At 42.9% G+C, this 13,418-nt stretch overlaps 1 protein-coding gene across 4 annotated transcripts in view; it reads left to right on the top strand.

The window, feature by feature from the left end:
* GRIN3A (glutamate ionotropic receptor NMDA type subunit 3A) overlaps nt 1-13,418 on the top strand; it is a 93,950-nt gene that overhangs the window by 55,908 nt on the left and 24,624 nt on the right. For all 4 annotated transcript variants that reach the window (XM_048851162.2, XM_048851158.2, XM_048851157.2 and 1 more), the window contains 2 exons: nt 6,796-6,941; nt 8,620-8,735. In XM_048851162.2, the coding sequence (XP_048707119.2) occupies nt 6,796-6,941; nt 8,620-8,735 (262 nt within the window). The remainder of the gene's footprint in view (nt 1-6,795; nt 6,942-8,619; nt 8,736-13,418) is intronic.

Genomic DNA, 13,418 nt, shown 5'->3' with positions numbered 1-13,418 from the left:
TCTGGCCTGTTTTTAAAGAGCTGTGCAACTCCCCAAGGGAATTATCTGACTGAACTCGGCCACCATTTCTGTTTGTTCATTCCTTTTTGGTGATTAGCTACTAGTAAGCTTTGTGCCGCATGTCCCCTCTTCATCTTTCGAGACGCATGCTCCACTTCAGAGCTCCAGCAAGGGGAAATTGCTGAAGTGGAAACTGCACACTCAAAATGTCTACCTCGGCTGGCTGCCATTCAAACAATTCTCATTAGTATTCTCCATACTTATTGAGTCCCCCTCCCATAGCATCCCTATGTGCCTGGTTACAATATCACTGCAAGAAGCTGTTGGGGAGGACACAGTATCAAGAGAGACCATGTAATAACTGAACTGGTATTTCACTGAGGAATGAGTATCTCTTCATGAATGACTTCTACCCTCAGGCCTTCAAAGGGAGGACTAACAGCTTCTGAGATGAACAAACAGGGCTGTGTCATACCCATACCTGGAGCTACCCATCTGTATCATACCCATCTGCAGCTACCCGTGTAGCTTGTTTAGAGAATTGCTGCTCAGGGATTCTGAAGTGCTTGTACATCAAAGGTTGTCTCTAGCTCAGTACAAAGCTTCATTCCCTTTGATTTCTTACAGCACTAGGCAATAATACATCTGACTGGATAGGAAGCTGTTAAGGTTCCTTCCCCACTCTGAACTCTAGGATACAGATGTGAGGACCTTCATGAAAGACCCCCTAAGATTATTCTTACCAGCTGAGGTTAAAAACTTCCCCAAGGTACAAACTTTGCCTTGTCCTTGAACAGTACGCTGCCACCACCAAGCGTGTTAAACAAAGAACAGGGAAAGAGCCTACTTGGAGAAGTCTTCCCCCAAAATATCCCCCCCAAGCCTTACACCCCCTTTCCTGCGGAAGGCTTGATAATAATCCTCACCAATTGGTACAGGAGAACACAGACCCAAACCCTTGGATCTTAAGAACAATGAAAAATCAATCAGATTCTTAAAAGAAGAATTTTAATTAAAGAAAAAGTAAAAGAATCACCTCTGTAAAATCAGGATGATAAATACCTTACAGGGTAATCAGATTCAAAACATAGAGAATCCCTCTAGACAAAACCTTAAATTACAAAAAGACACAAAAACAGGAATATACATTCCCTCCAGCACAGCTTATTTTACAAGCCATTAAACAAAAGAAAATCTAACGCATTTTCTAGCTAGATTACTTATTAACTTTACAGGCACTGTAAGGCTGCATTCCTGATCTGTTCCTGGCAAAAGCATCACACAGACAGAGAGAACCCTTTGTTCCCCCCCACCTCCAGATTTGAAAGAATCTTGTCCCCTTGTTGGCCATTTTGGGTCAGGTGCCAGTGAGGTTACCTTAGCTTCTTAACCCTTTACAAGTGACAGGGTTTTGCCTCTGGCCAGGAGGGATTGTACAGCACTGTATACAGAAAGGTGGTTACCCTTCCCTTTATATTTATGACAGAGGCTTATTAACCCTAACCGCTTTTGCCAGAAAGCTCATGTTAGCAGCCCGGAGCTGAATCTGCAGCATTTTAGTTCATTTAGATGTAATCAGACTTGAATCACTGAAGGCAGGTCTGCAGTAAAAGCTTTCCTAGCCAAGTCTCCAGGATACTGTGACTGTACAGCACAGGGTAAATCTAGAGAGATACCAGTCCCCCGCATCCTAATTATTTACCTTTCAAAGTTTGGCTAGACTTCAAATTAAAAATAAAATGGAATAAAGTGTATTCTTTGGTTACACTAACAATACATACAACTTTAAGTTCCCTACAGCAATTTCCTTTAGATACGCCAGTTATCTTACACGCTATTGCCAACACCAAGCATTCAAAATTAATGAAGCAGGCCCAAAAAATCATGAGGTTTTTTTTAAAAAAAATACTACATTTTGGGTTATTTTATTTGCCATTTGTTTTTTGAGTCTCTAAAGGTCATGTTTTCTTGCCTCTCTCTGAAACCATCAATGCTGGAAGCTTTTTTTAAAATGAAAGGTGAGATTCTCTCATCACATGACTCCAGCAGCTGAGGCTTTAGAAAGCGCACCACATTTTGTGAGAGCCATAATAAAATATCAAGAGTTTGCAACAAATGTAAAGATACTTTGAAGGTGCAGAGTTTTCTCAAGAGAAGACTAAAAGAAAATATTAAAGGTATACTGTCAACTTGAAAAAAATTCAGCTTTTCATCCAACAGTTTTGTACCTACTTTTGAGACACAAAACCCTTAACATTCCTGTGCCTGAAGGAGATTAGAGAAAAACAATATTTTTTTCCAAGTTAATTTTGTGCATGTGACAGCACTTTGTGCAAAGTCCGGTTCTGCTGAAGTCAACTACACTTAATGTCTCATGCATAAGTACTATGAAACCTCCCTTGTGTGGAGGAGGAATTCATGGGTACACTCTTCCCAAAGCCTCACATAAGGTTCTTTACTAAAAATTGCAAGAGAGCTGCTGTTGACTCTTAATTTGGAGTTAGCAGTATTCTCTTCCCTTAAACTCTGAAGAAGGCAGAGAGCCTGGGGTGAGGGGGATAGGGGAGCTCCCTCTTCCTGGAGTCAGGCAGTACCTGAAGAAACAGAGAAGATAGTCCCCCCCTCCATACACACAACTTCACTTGACTTCCCTGAAAGTTCTAGGTACTCTGCAAATCAAATGCTCGGTCTCTCAGTCTGAGTTTCCCCACCCTTAAAATGAGGTGACTGACTTACCTCTCTCACAGGTGTTATGAAACTTAATTGTTGCCAAACACTTAGCAGATGAAAAGCATTAATCCAAGAAAAGGAGGTATAGAAAAGCTTTATTCACACTGGGTGAAATTCACCCATATACAGAGTCAGCACAAGCCCTATGCACCAGTGAAGTCCCACTGATCCTCAAAATAGGGCCTTGGGCTGGTTCTCTGCATGGGGCTGAATGTCACCCATTTTATTTTGAATTCACATATGAATTTAAAAAAAAACCAGATACAGATGACAGCGTGTCTGTGAACAATTTCCGCTCTGAGAGGTCCGGCGACAGATACCCTGAGTTCTTCCACGGAGCAGATGCTGCAGGAGCTGCAGCAGTACAGTCTTCCACATAAAACCTACCAAATACCTCCACTCTTCCTTGAAGGATTGGAGAGTAGTCCGGTCTTCATGCCCATCCTTGACCCCTAAACCATGCCGAAAGAGATCACCAATCAGGGCTCCCGGTGGTGACTGGTTTATGTAATGTGGACACCTGTCTGCTTGGAAACGGACTGAGCCCTCTAACTCGTTTCATAAAGAGTCATCAGGGACTCATGACTTGAGCTGGTGTTGAACTGTCAACACTAGGCTCCCTAATGTATTACCAAACCACCAACCCAACCAATCCCTGCCACTCGTGCCTTTTGGCACTTTATAAAATTACCAAAACCATGAGGTGTTCAGAGACACCCCCCCCCCACAGCAACAGAATACAGACCAACGCAGCTGGTACTGGCCGCTGGGCATATCTACACTGCATGTGGGGGTGACCTTCCAAGTCTGTGTAGACAGACTCATGCTAACAGGGTTTATGATAGTGCTCTAAAAGTAGCTGTGTAGATGTTGTGGCTTGGGCTACCTGGGAGGGAGCTGGGGGGGGGGGGTGATGTCTGGGAGGGGAAGGGAGGGGAAGGCCCTGGAGAGCCCGATCTCCAGCCTGACCCGCTATGTCAAAGCAACATCTAATCTGCTCTTTTTAGAGCGAGCATGAGCCCTATTAGCACAAGTCTGTGGGCCCATGTTGGAAGGCTCACCCCCAGAAGCAGCGTAGACACGGCCTGTCAGGATACTGAGCTAGAAAAGGCCAATGGCCTGGTCCAGCGGGCTAGCTCTTATGTTCAGTGGACAGTGAAATATTTTTAGCCAGGGGATCATCAATGAGGGATGGAAAGGAACTTCTGGACTAATCGCCCATGCCATATTCTAGTCTATATAGGTAATATCTAAGCCCCTGCACCAGAGCAAGAACATCCTTTCCCCTGGATCCCAGCTTGCTCTCGTCTAACACTAGACACATATGTGACAGGCAGACGGCAGATTGACGTTTGCTTTTTTGGCGTGCTCTTCTCCACAATGAGCAGGACTGTTTAGACTGACATATTCTTTATTGCATAGTGTTGTTTGCAAAGCTCTTGCTGAGACTCCTGGGGAAGTGAGTGGAAAACTGTTCACTGAACCTTAACATCATTTGATTTCCTTTGCGCAAAAGCTTGATCCTGTGCACTGCTGTAAGGTGATGAGAACACTCGACTCCTTCTGACTTCCATGGGAGCTGGGGGCTACTCAGCTCCCCACAAGAGTGCTCAGCACCCTGCAGGATTGAGCCTTTACTGTATTCTACAATCAGCTAGGTGTTTTCACATGATTCCACTCCAGGTATTTAGCAATTGATGTGCACTGGAAACTTACCAAGGTCAACTCCCTGAACTGCCTAATAGTTCAAGAAGCGACCAAGGGCTGTAACACAGTAAAATGAATCCAGTTATAATCAGAGCACACACAACACAATTTAAAAATTACTGTTTTTGTGTGTGAATTTAGTGTGTCTGAAAGGTACTGGGCTGACAGCCCTGGAGACTGAAATCTTGGTTATGCTCAGAACATGTCCAGCACTGCAACCTTCCCCATAGCGCCCTTCCAGTTTGTTTCAATCCTAGCTTAGTTTCCATAATCATTCAGTCCATCTTTCTACTGAGTCATAAGAACATAAGAAGGGCCATTCTGGGTCAGACCAAAATGGTCCATCTAGCCGAGTATTTTGTCTTGCGACAGTGATCAATGATGGATGCTTTCGAGTGAAAGGACAGAACAGGGCATTTTTGAGTGATCCGACGGACCCCTGTCATCCAGTCCCAGCTTCTGGCAGACAGAGGTTTATGGAGACCCATAGCATGGGGTTACATCCTGGACCATCTTGGCTAATAGCCATTGATGGATCTATCCTCCATGAACTTACCTAATTCTTTTTAGAACCTAGTTATACTTTTGGCCTTCAAACATACCCTGGCAATGAGTTCCACAGACTGACTGTACATTGTGTGAAGAAGTACTTCCTTACGTTTCTTTTAAACTTGCTGCCTGTTAACTTCATTGGGTGACCCCTGGTTCTTGTGTTATGTGAAGATGGGGAGTGGGGGGAAATGTCCTGTGTTAGTTTGCATGTCTTTTGTTAATTGCTCTTCAAATTCTTTTTTGGCCTGCCTAATTATACTTTTATACTTGATTTGCCAGAGTTTATGTTCCTTTCTATTTTCCTCAGTAGGATTTGCCTTTAACTGCCTCATTTACTATGCTCTTTAGCCATTGTGACATATTTTAGGTCCTCTTACTCTGTGTGTGTGTGTGTGTGTGTGTGTTTTATTTGGGGTACACATTTAGTTTGACCTTCCATTATGGTGTTTTTAAATAGTTTCCATGCGGCTTGCCAGCATATTACTCTTGTGACTGTTCCTTTTAATTTCCGTTTAACTAGCTTCCTCATTTTTGTTTAGCTCCCCTTTTTGAAATGAAATACTACCGCGGTGGATTTCTGTGGCACTTCCCCCCTACAAGGATGTTTAAATGTATTAAATGTTTAATTATTACCGAGCAATTCAGCTATATTCATCTCTCTGGACCAGATCCTGTGCTCCACTTAGATCTAAATCAAGAATTGCCTCTCCCCTTGTGGGTTCCAGGACTAGCTGCTCCAAGCAGCAGACATTAATGGTGACTAGAATATTTTATCTCTGCATCTCATCCTGAGGCGACATGTACCCAGTCAATACGTGGATAGCTGAAATCCCTCATTATTACTGGGTCTTCTGTTTTTTGTCACCTCTGTAATCTCGCTGAGCATTTCACAATTACCATCATCATCCTGGTCAGGTAGTCGGTCGTATATTCCTACTGCTATACTCGTTATTCATTAGTCATGGAATTTCTATCCACAGAGGTTCTGTAGTACAGTTTGATTCATTTAAGCCTTCTTTCCGGTCTGAATTTGTCTAGTTTCAACTTCCAGACATTAGATCATGTTACCCCTTTCTCTGCTAGATTGAAGGGCCCATTAGCAAATAGTTAGTCCCCACTTAGGTACATACAGGCTTAAATTTGTAAACAGCGAGGCCAGTTAACCACTAGAACAAGTTACCAAGCTTCATAGTGGATTGTCCAGCACTGGCAATTTTTAAAGGAAGATTGGAGGCGTTTCCAAAAGATCCGAGCTAGGAATTATTCTGAGGAAGTTCTAGGGCCTGGTGTTATACAGAAGGTCAGACTAGATGATCACAATGGTCCCTTCTGGTTTTGAAATCTAAGAATCTCTATGAATTCCCCCTCCAAACACCCCACCCCACAACTCCCACAGGGTTCACACAGCTCTGCTCTGTTTCCCTTTCCACTTCATGCAGTCACAATAATCAAGTCACCCCTCAACCTTCTCTTTAAATTACTCTCATGACCCTTTCCTCAAACCTAGGCTGGGCTTCAAGTAGAGAACAGAACTGAACGCCACCTGGATATGGGGTGGTCTCTGGCTCAAGGGGAAATTTTTTCACAACCCTACAGCAGATCCTAAGAGTATGTAACTGGTAAGCTGACATTAACTGGTCCTGAAGATGGTATGCGTCTCTATGATGGTGTCTATGATCCCATTAAAACACATCTGTAAAATCTGTGTAGCTGTCTTTAGAGCACAGAAGAGTGGGCCTGGAATGGAGGTTACTCAACGTGAGTGAGACAAATTACTGGCTGCTCTGTTTTTTTCCTATTTCTTAGTTCCACCACCCTTCCCAGGGATTCCGCTTTGGAACTGTGCGAGAAAGCAGCGCTGAAGATTATGTCAGGCAGAGCTTCCCAGAGATGCATGAGTACATGAGACGGTACAATGTACCTGCAACTCCTGATGGAGTGGAGCACCTGAAGTGAGTCTCTGCATGCTAGCTTCATGTGATAAGAGGCTGATCAAAGAACAATTAATTTCACAGTCCTTGGCTGCACCAAGGCCCTAGTCCAAAGCTCCTTGAAGCTAGTGGACAGCTTTCCATTTACTTCAATGGGTCTTAGTTATTCTGAGTGTCCTCTGTACATGCTTTCTAGATTCATCTTGCTTTGTATATTTTTTTAATGGGTAACAAACTTTGCTTGCCTGGATCGTATCCGATTTTCCTTTTTCAAAGGCATCAGCAGCATTGCGCTGGCATGGTAGAGATGGTGAAGAAGGCACAAGCTCATTCTCCACCACTAGAAAGGAGAAGTGCCAAAGTAACAATGACAGCATGAATAGCTGTCCTCAGGCAAAGCAGCCCTTTCCACTGCAACTACAGTGCCAAGATGACCCTTCTGCTGCTAACTGGTAGCAAAATAAATCCTGGCAGGTGTCAGTGCTTGGAAGAGATTCATTAGGCAGTGGGCACTATCCATGAGCCAGGTGCAAAGTACTGATAAAAACAAACATTAGAAATCTCAGTGTCTCCCACACAATAGCAATAGGTGGATTGCCCCAAACAGAGATTCCTTATAAAGGAATTAGCTATTCATTTAAATAAGAACATTAGTGACATTAGATCAGCCTTATAATTTTCCACCATCAGTCCTCATGCTTCCAGAAAGGAGTATGCTTTCAAATGCATTTCACTCACAATGTTTTGCAATTGATTACATACATTACCAGATAGGAGGCGGCAATCATGGGCATCATTACCCACAGTTTAGATCCCATGGTGATCTGTATAACAAATTGCCTGTGATTATATTTTTTAATAATTTTTCTGGCGCTCTGATTGGTTTGCATAATTAACTCCTAAAACTTTGCCACATCCTCAGCTGATGTAATTCAGTATAGTTCCACAGAAGCCAGTGGATATCTGCCAGTTGGGGATTTGGGCACTTGGTTTTTTTTTTTTCTTTGATTGGATGAGAACACATGGTGCACATTTCCACACATGCTTTCAGTACTTTCAAATTTGCTTTCCATAAAACATTCATACCAGTGAAACTCAGTCATCTGAATATTCATGGAATACAAATACAAGAGAAAAGGAAGCCTGGATGAAGGACATTCATTTTAAAATAGCAGCATGTATTCATGGAAAACCTTTCATAGGGCTTGCCCAGCTCTAACTTTTACGATAGTGTAGGTAGATGTTAGAAGCAGCATAAGGAAACCGAGCCTGAGTGACAGCCTTAGAGATTCTTGGTTTCCTCCCCTGTGGTCTTTGTGCTACTGTGCAAGGAACTCAATTTGATTCTCACCCTGTTGCACTTTCCTTTTTCCAAGTCAATGATATGTCAAGTGAACAGAACTGGTCCTTATAAGGATATTCTGTGAGCCAGATCAACCTCTCTGCACATGAACCTTTCAGTCTTTGATATTTAACTCAATTCTGTGTTTATATCAATAGCCCCTGATCCTCATCTTTATTGGGCTTATAACGTAGGTTTTGGCTTGGTTTCGTGTTGGGTTTATATCGGAAGCTTCCTAAGAACTAGATCAAATATATTCCTGGTTTCGACCCCTGAAACAATAGCTTCTGTATCAATGAACACAACTGTACAGCTGCTCGTATTGATTCTATTTTCTTACTTTGATCTTGAATACAGGCATGATCCAGAGAAACTAGATGCCTTCATCATGGATAAAGCACTCTTAGATTATGAAGTATCAATAGATGCTGACTGCAAACTTTTGACAGTGGGGAAACCATTTGCCATTGAAGGTATTTCACACAGTATCCTTCTCCTTCTGATACATTCTGCCTGCCAACATGGAATGCAGACATCAGAATTAAAGAATATCGGCCAGATCCTGACCCCACTGAAGTCATAGCAAAACTCCCATCAACTTCAGTGAAGCCAGTATTTCCCCTTATTTGTCTTTCAATGTTTTAATTTCAGCTTTCAAATCACTTGCCTATTACATTACTGTACGTTCTCTGTCTCACTGTTATTTATTATTGTGGTAGCACCTACGAGCCCCACTCAGGGAACCCCATTATGTTAAGCACTGTATAAACACAGAACAAAAGTCTCTCTCAAAGAGCTTGCCATCTAAATATTTAATCTCAGACTAGTCCTATGTAGGCTAAAGAGGAGAACACAGCATGCTGAAAGGGTGCTTTGTCATTAGGGGAGTGGCCCTTATACAACAAAATGCTTAGACATGCTCAGCAATTGCCCAAACATTAAAGTAACTCTATGGTAAGAGGTTTAGTCTATTGCTATAAAACGGGGTGGTATTTCTTTATAAGGACAGCTTCCCCACTGGGATTTATCTGTGCCTATGGGGCTAATCCTGCTTGCTCCTGTGTGGGAATGGAAAGCCTTGAAGGCATCAGAACCTATCTATGTTGACTGTGCCTGGACATAGGATGCCAGAGGACTGGTGCAAACAGATGTTGATGTCTTGCCCAAGAGCTGTGATCCCCAAGGATTATTTCTTCATTGTTGCAAGGGAGAGGCAGATACTTTAATGGTCAATGGCTAGGTAGATCCACTGGCCATATCCCTTTGCATTGAAGAACTACTGCAGCCCAAAAGTTGTAATAAGTGCTTGGTGGTAATATTTCTACCACATCCACAGTGGATCACCCTGCACCAAGTCTGTGTATACAGTCTTCCCTCAGGGAATAGAAATTGACCCTATACTTGAAAAAGAAATGATACCTGTACCACTGTCAGACAGGAGAGACTCTTTTTCACAGTTCAGGGTGGAATAACATAGCTATTATATTGGGGGGAGGGATAGCTCAGTGGTTTGAGCATTGGCCTGCTAAACCCAGGATTGTGAGTTCAATCCTTGAGGGGGCCGTTTAGGGATCAGGGCAAAAATCGGGGCTTGGTCCTGCTTTGAGCAGGGGGTTGGACTAGATGACCTCCTGAGGTCCCTTCTAACCCTGATATTCTATGATACTGAAAGACTTTTCACCCATAATAGTTACTGACAAATTCAAAAACTCCATTCCCCCTCTGTAGGCACACTCACCCCCCCAGAATGGATTCCCATAATCCCCCTTTCAAACAGTCAGCTTGATTATTCAGCTGGGGCTGGAGCTTGATTTAAAATAACTAATTCACCCTCTCCAGTTACCTGACCTCTGAAAATGTCAGTATATTAACAGTGACACACAGACAGCTTCGCATTGCAGCCTGAAAGCAAAACTTATCAATGAGAGGCTCCAGCCCTGCAAAGCACATTAGCAGCTATTAGACCTCAGGCTTCATTTTTGTGATGGATGGTCCATGGAAATGATTTTTTCCCCCTCCTTCCAAGAACAACCAATCCAGTTGCACCATCACAAGGCAAGGAGACCTCTCCCAGAACCTAAACAGATGAAACTGATGGAAGCTGATTAGTTTAATCATTCAATCTAGAGGCACCAAAGATGCCAACCATATAGCAAATCCCTTTTGCTGGAATTGAACAGTGAGACTAAGTTGTTGCCATTTTATAGCACACTAGGACATTAAAAAGCAATCCATTTTTACTTCCCACAAGGGGTTATTATGGTCATAAATCCGTCTATCCATCAGCAGTTAGGTTTATACTTAATTAAGCATGCATGTGAGAAAATGACTTGCTTTATGGCGATACCTACAAAATTACAAAACGTTGAATCCATTGAAGTCAGGAACAGTAAAAATAATAAATAATACAATCAGACACTACATCTTCGACCATCAAACTGCCACATAGTTATGATGCATATTGTACTTGTTATTTTGTGCTGTCCTTTGTGTTTTTCCCCCACACACAGAGTAGCCATATACTTCCAGTCTGAACTACTTATCTTTAAGATTAAGGAAAACAAAAGGACACCAGTAAATTTTCCACCTTGGAACAGTGTGTATGTCTCTTCTGTACAGCTAGTTATACAGGCTGCAGGAACTTGGAGAAAAACAAACACACACACACACCAACCTCTTATAGAGTGCTTTTCATCAGTAGATCTCAAAGCATTTTACAATTGGAAGTCAGTATCATTATTCCCGTTTTAGAGATGGGAAAATTGAGGCACAGAGAGGCAAAGGGACTTGCACAAGGTCACCTATCAGGCCAATGGCATAGCCAGGAATAGAACTCAAGTCTTCTGAGTCCCAGTGCAGTGCTCCATCATGTGCACACCAAAGTTTTTAGAAATGTAAGGTGCAGTACACAGATAACAAAAGGAGGACTTGTGGCACCTTAGAGACTAACACATTCATTAGAGCATAAGCTTTTGTGAGCTACAGCTCACTTCATCGGATGCATACAGTGGAAAATATAGTGGGGAGATTTTGTATACACAGAGAATATAAAACAATGGGTGTTACCATACAGACTGTAACAAGAATGATGGAAGGAGCTTGGCTTGTTTAGCCTAACTAAAAGAAGGTTGAGGGGAGATATGATTGCTCTCTATAAATATATCATAGGGATAAATACCGGAGAGGGAGAGGAATTATTTAAGCTCAGTACCAATGTGGACACGAGAACAAGTGGATATAAACTGGCCACCTGGAAATTTAGACTAGAAATTAGACGAAGGTTTCTAACCATCAGAGGAGTGAAGATTTGGAACAGACTTCCAAGGGAAGCAGTGGGGGCAAAAGATCTATCTGGCTTTAAGATTAAACTCGGTAAGTTTACGGAGGAGATGGTGTGATGGGATAACATGGTTTTGGTAATTAAATATTCATGGTAAATAGGCCCAATGGCCTGTGATGGGATATTAGATGGGGTGGGATCTGAGTTACCCAGGAAAGAATTTTCTGTAGTATCTGGCTGATGAATCTTGCCCATATGCTCAGGGTTTAGCTGATCGCCATATTTGGGGTCGGGAAGGAATTTTCCTCCAGGGCAGATTGGAAGAGGCCCTGGAGGTTTTTCGCCTTCCTCTGTAGCATGGGGCATGGGTCACTTGCTGGAGGATTCTCTGCTCCTTGAAGTCTTTAAACCACGATTTGAGGACTTCAATAGCTCAGACATAGCTGAGAGGTTTATGGCAGGAGTGGTGGGTGAAATTCTGTGGCCTGCATTGTGCAGGAGGTCAGACTAGATGATCATAATGGTCCCTTCTGACCTAAATATCTATGAATCTATGAATAAGAGTGATCAGGAAAGGTGAGCTATTACCAGCAGGAGAGTGGGGCGGGGGGGACCTTTTGTAGTGATAATCAAGGTGGGCCATTTCCAGCAGTTTACAAGAACAGTAGGAGGGGAAATAAACAAGGGGAAATCCTTTTACTTTGTGTAATGACCCATCCACTCCTGGTCTTTATTCAAGCCTAAGTTAATTGTATCCAGTTTGCAAATTAATTCCAATTCAGCAGCCTCTCATTGGAGTCTGTTTTTGAAGTTTTTTTGTTGAAGGATTGCCACTTTTAGGTCTGTAATCGAGTGACCAAAGAGATTGAAGTGTTCTCCGACTGGTTTTTGAATGTTATAATTCTTGATGTCTGATTTGTGTCCATTTATTCTTTTACGTAGAGACTGTCCGGTTTGGCCAATGTACATGGCAGAGGGGCATTGCTGGCACATGATGGCATATATCACATTGGTAGATGTGCAGGTGAACGAGCCTCTGATAGTGTGGCTGATGTGATTAGGCCCTATGATGGTGTCTCCTGAATTGATATGTGGACACAGTTGGCAACAGACTTTGTTGCAAGGATAGGTTCCTGGGTTAGTGGTTCTGTTGTGTGGTGTGTGGTTGCTGGTAAGTATTTGCTTCAGGTTGGGGGGCTGTCTGTAAGCAAGGACTGGCCTGTCTTCCAAGATCTGTGAGAGTGATGGGTCGTCCTTCAGGATAGATTGTAGATCCTTGATGATGCGTTGGAGAGGTTTTAGTTGGGGGCTGAAGGTGATGGCTAGTGGCGTTCTGTTATTTTCTTTGTTGGGCCTGTCCTGTAGTAGGTGACTTCTGGGTACTCTTCTGGCTCTGTCAATCTGTTTCTTCACTTCAGCAGGTGGGTATTGTAGTTGTAGTTGTTTTCCACTGCATGCATCCGATAAAGTGAGCTGTAGCTCACAAAAGCTTCTGCTCAAATAAATTGGTTCGTCTCTAAGGTGCCACCAGTCCTCCTTTTCTTTTTACGGATACAGACTAACACGGCTGCTACTCTGAAACAGAGAACAAAGGTGCCATCATTTGACAGCTATATACCCACCACAATGCTACCTCGCTTCATTGTGTAGCAAGCCACTGGGGCTGCAGTCTTCCTGCTAGTGTTCAGTTTGCATCTCCATCTCTGTCCAAAAAACATTTTTGGTACAGCGTTTGTGAGAAGAGGCTACACTTTAAGAAGTGTGCATCCAAGCTGCAACCCAAAAACCATGGAGCCGCATATGTCAAAAGAGGAGCTGTACAGGCAATTGGTAATTTCCTGCTGGCAAATTAAACAAGTAACTGCATATGCACCTT

Source organism: Caretta caretta, chromosome 5 (assembly GCF_965140235.1).
Source record: "Caretta caretta isolate rCarCar2 chromosome 5, rCarCar1.hap1, whole genome shotgun sequence".
Classification (NCBI taxonomy): Eukaryota; Metazoa; Chordata; order Testudines; family Cheloniidae; genus Caretta; species Caretta caretta.
Note: the sequence above shows the minus strand (reverse complement) of the source record. Positions and strands in the feature narration are given on the sequence as shown.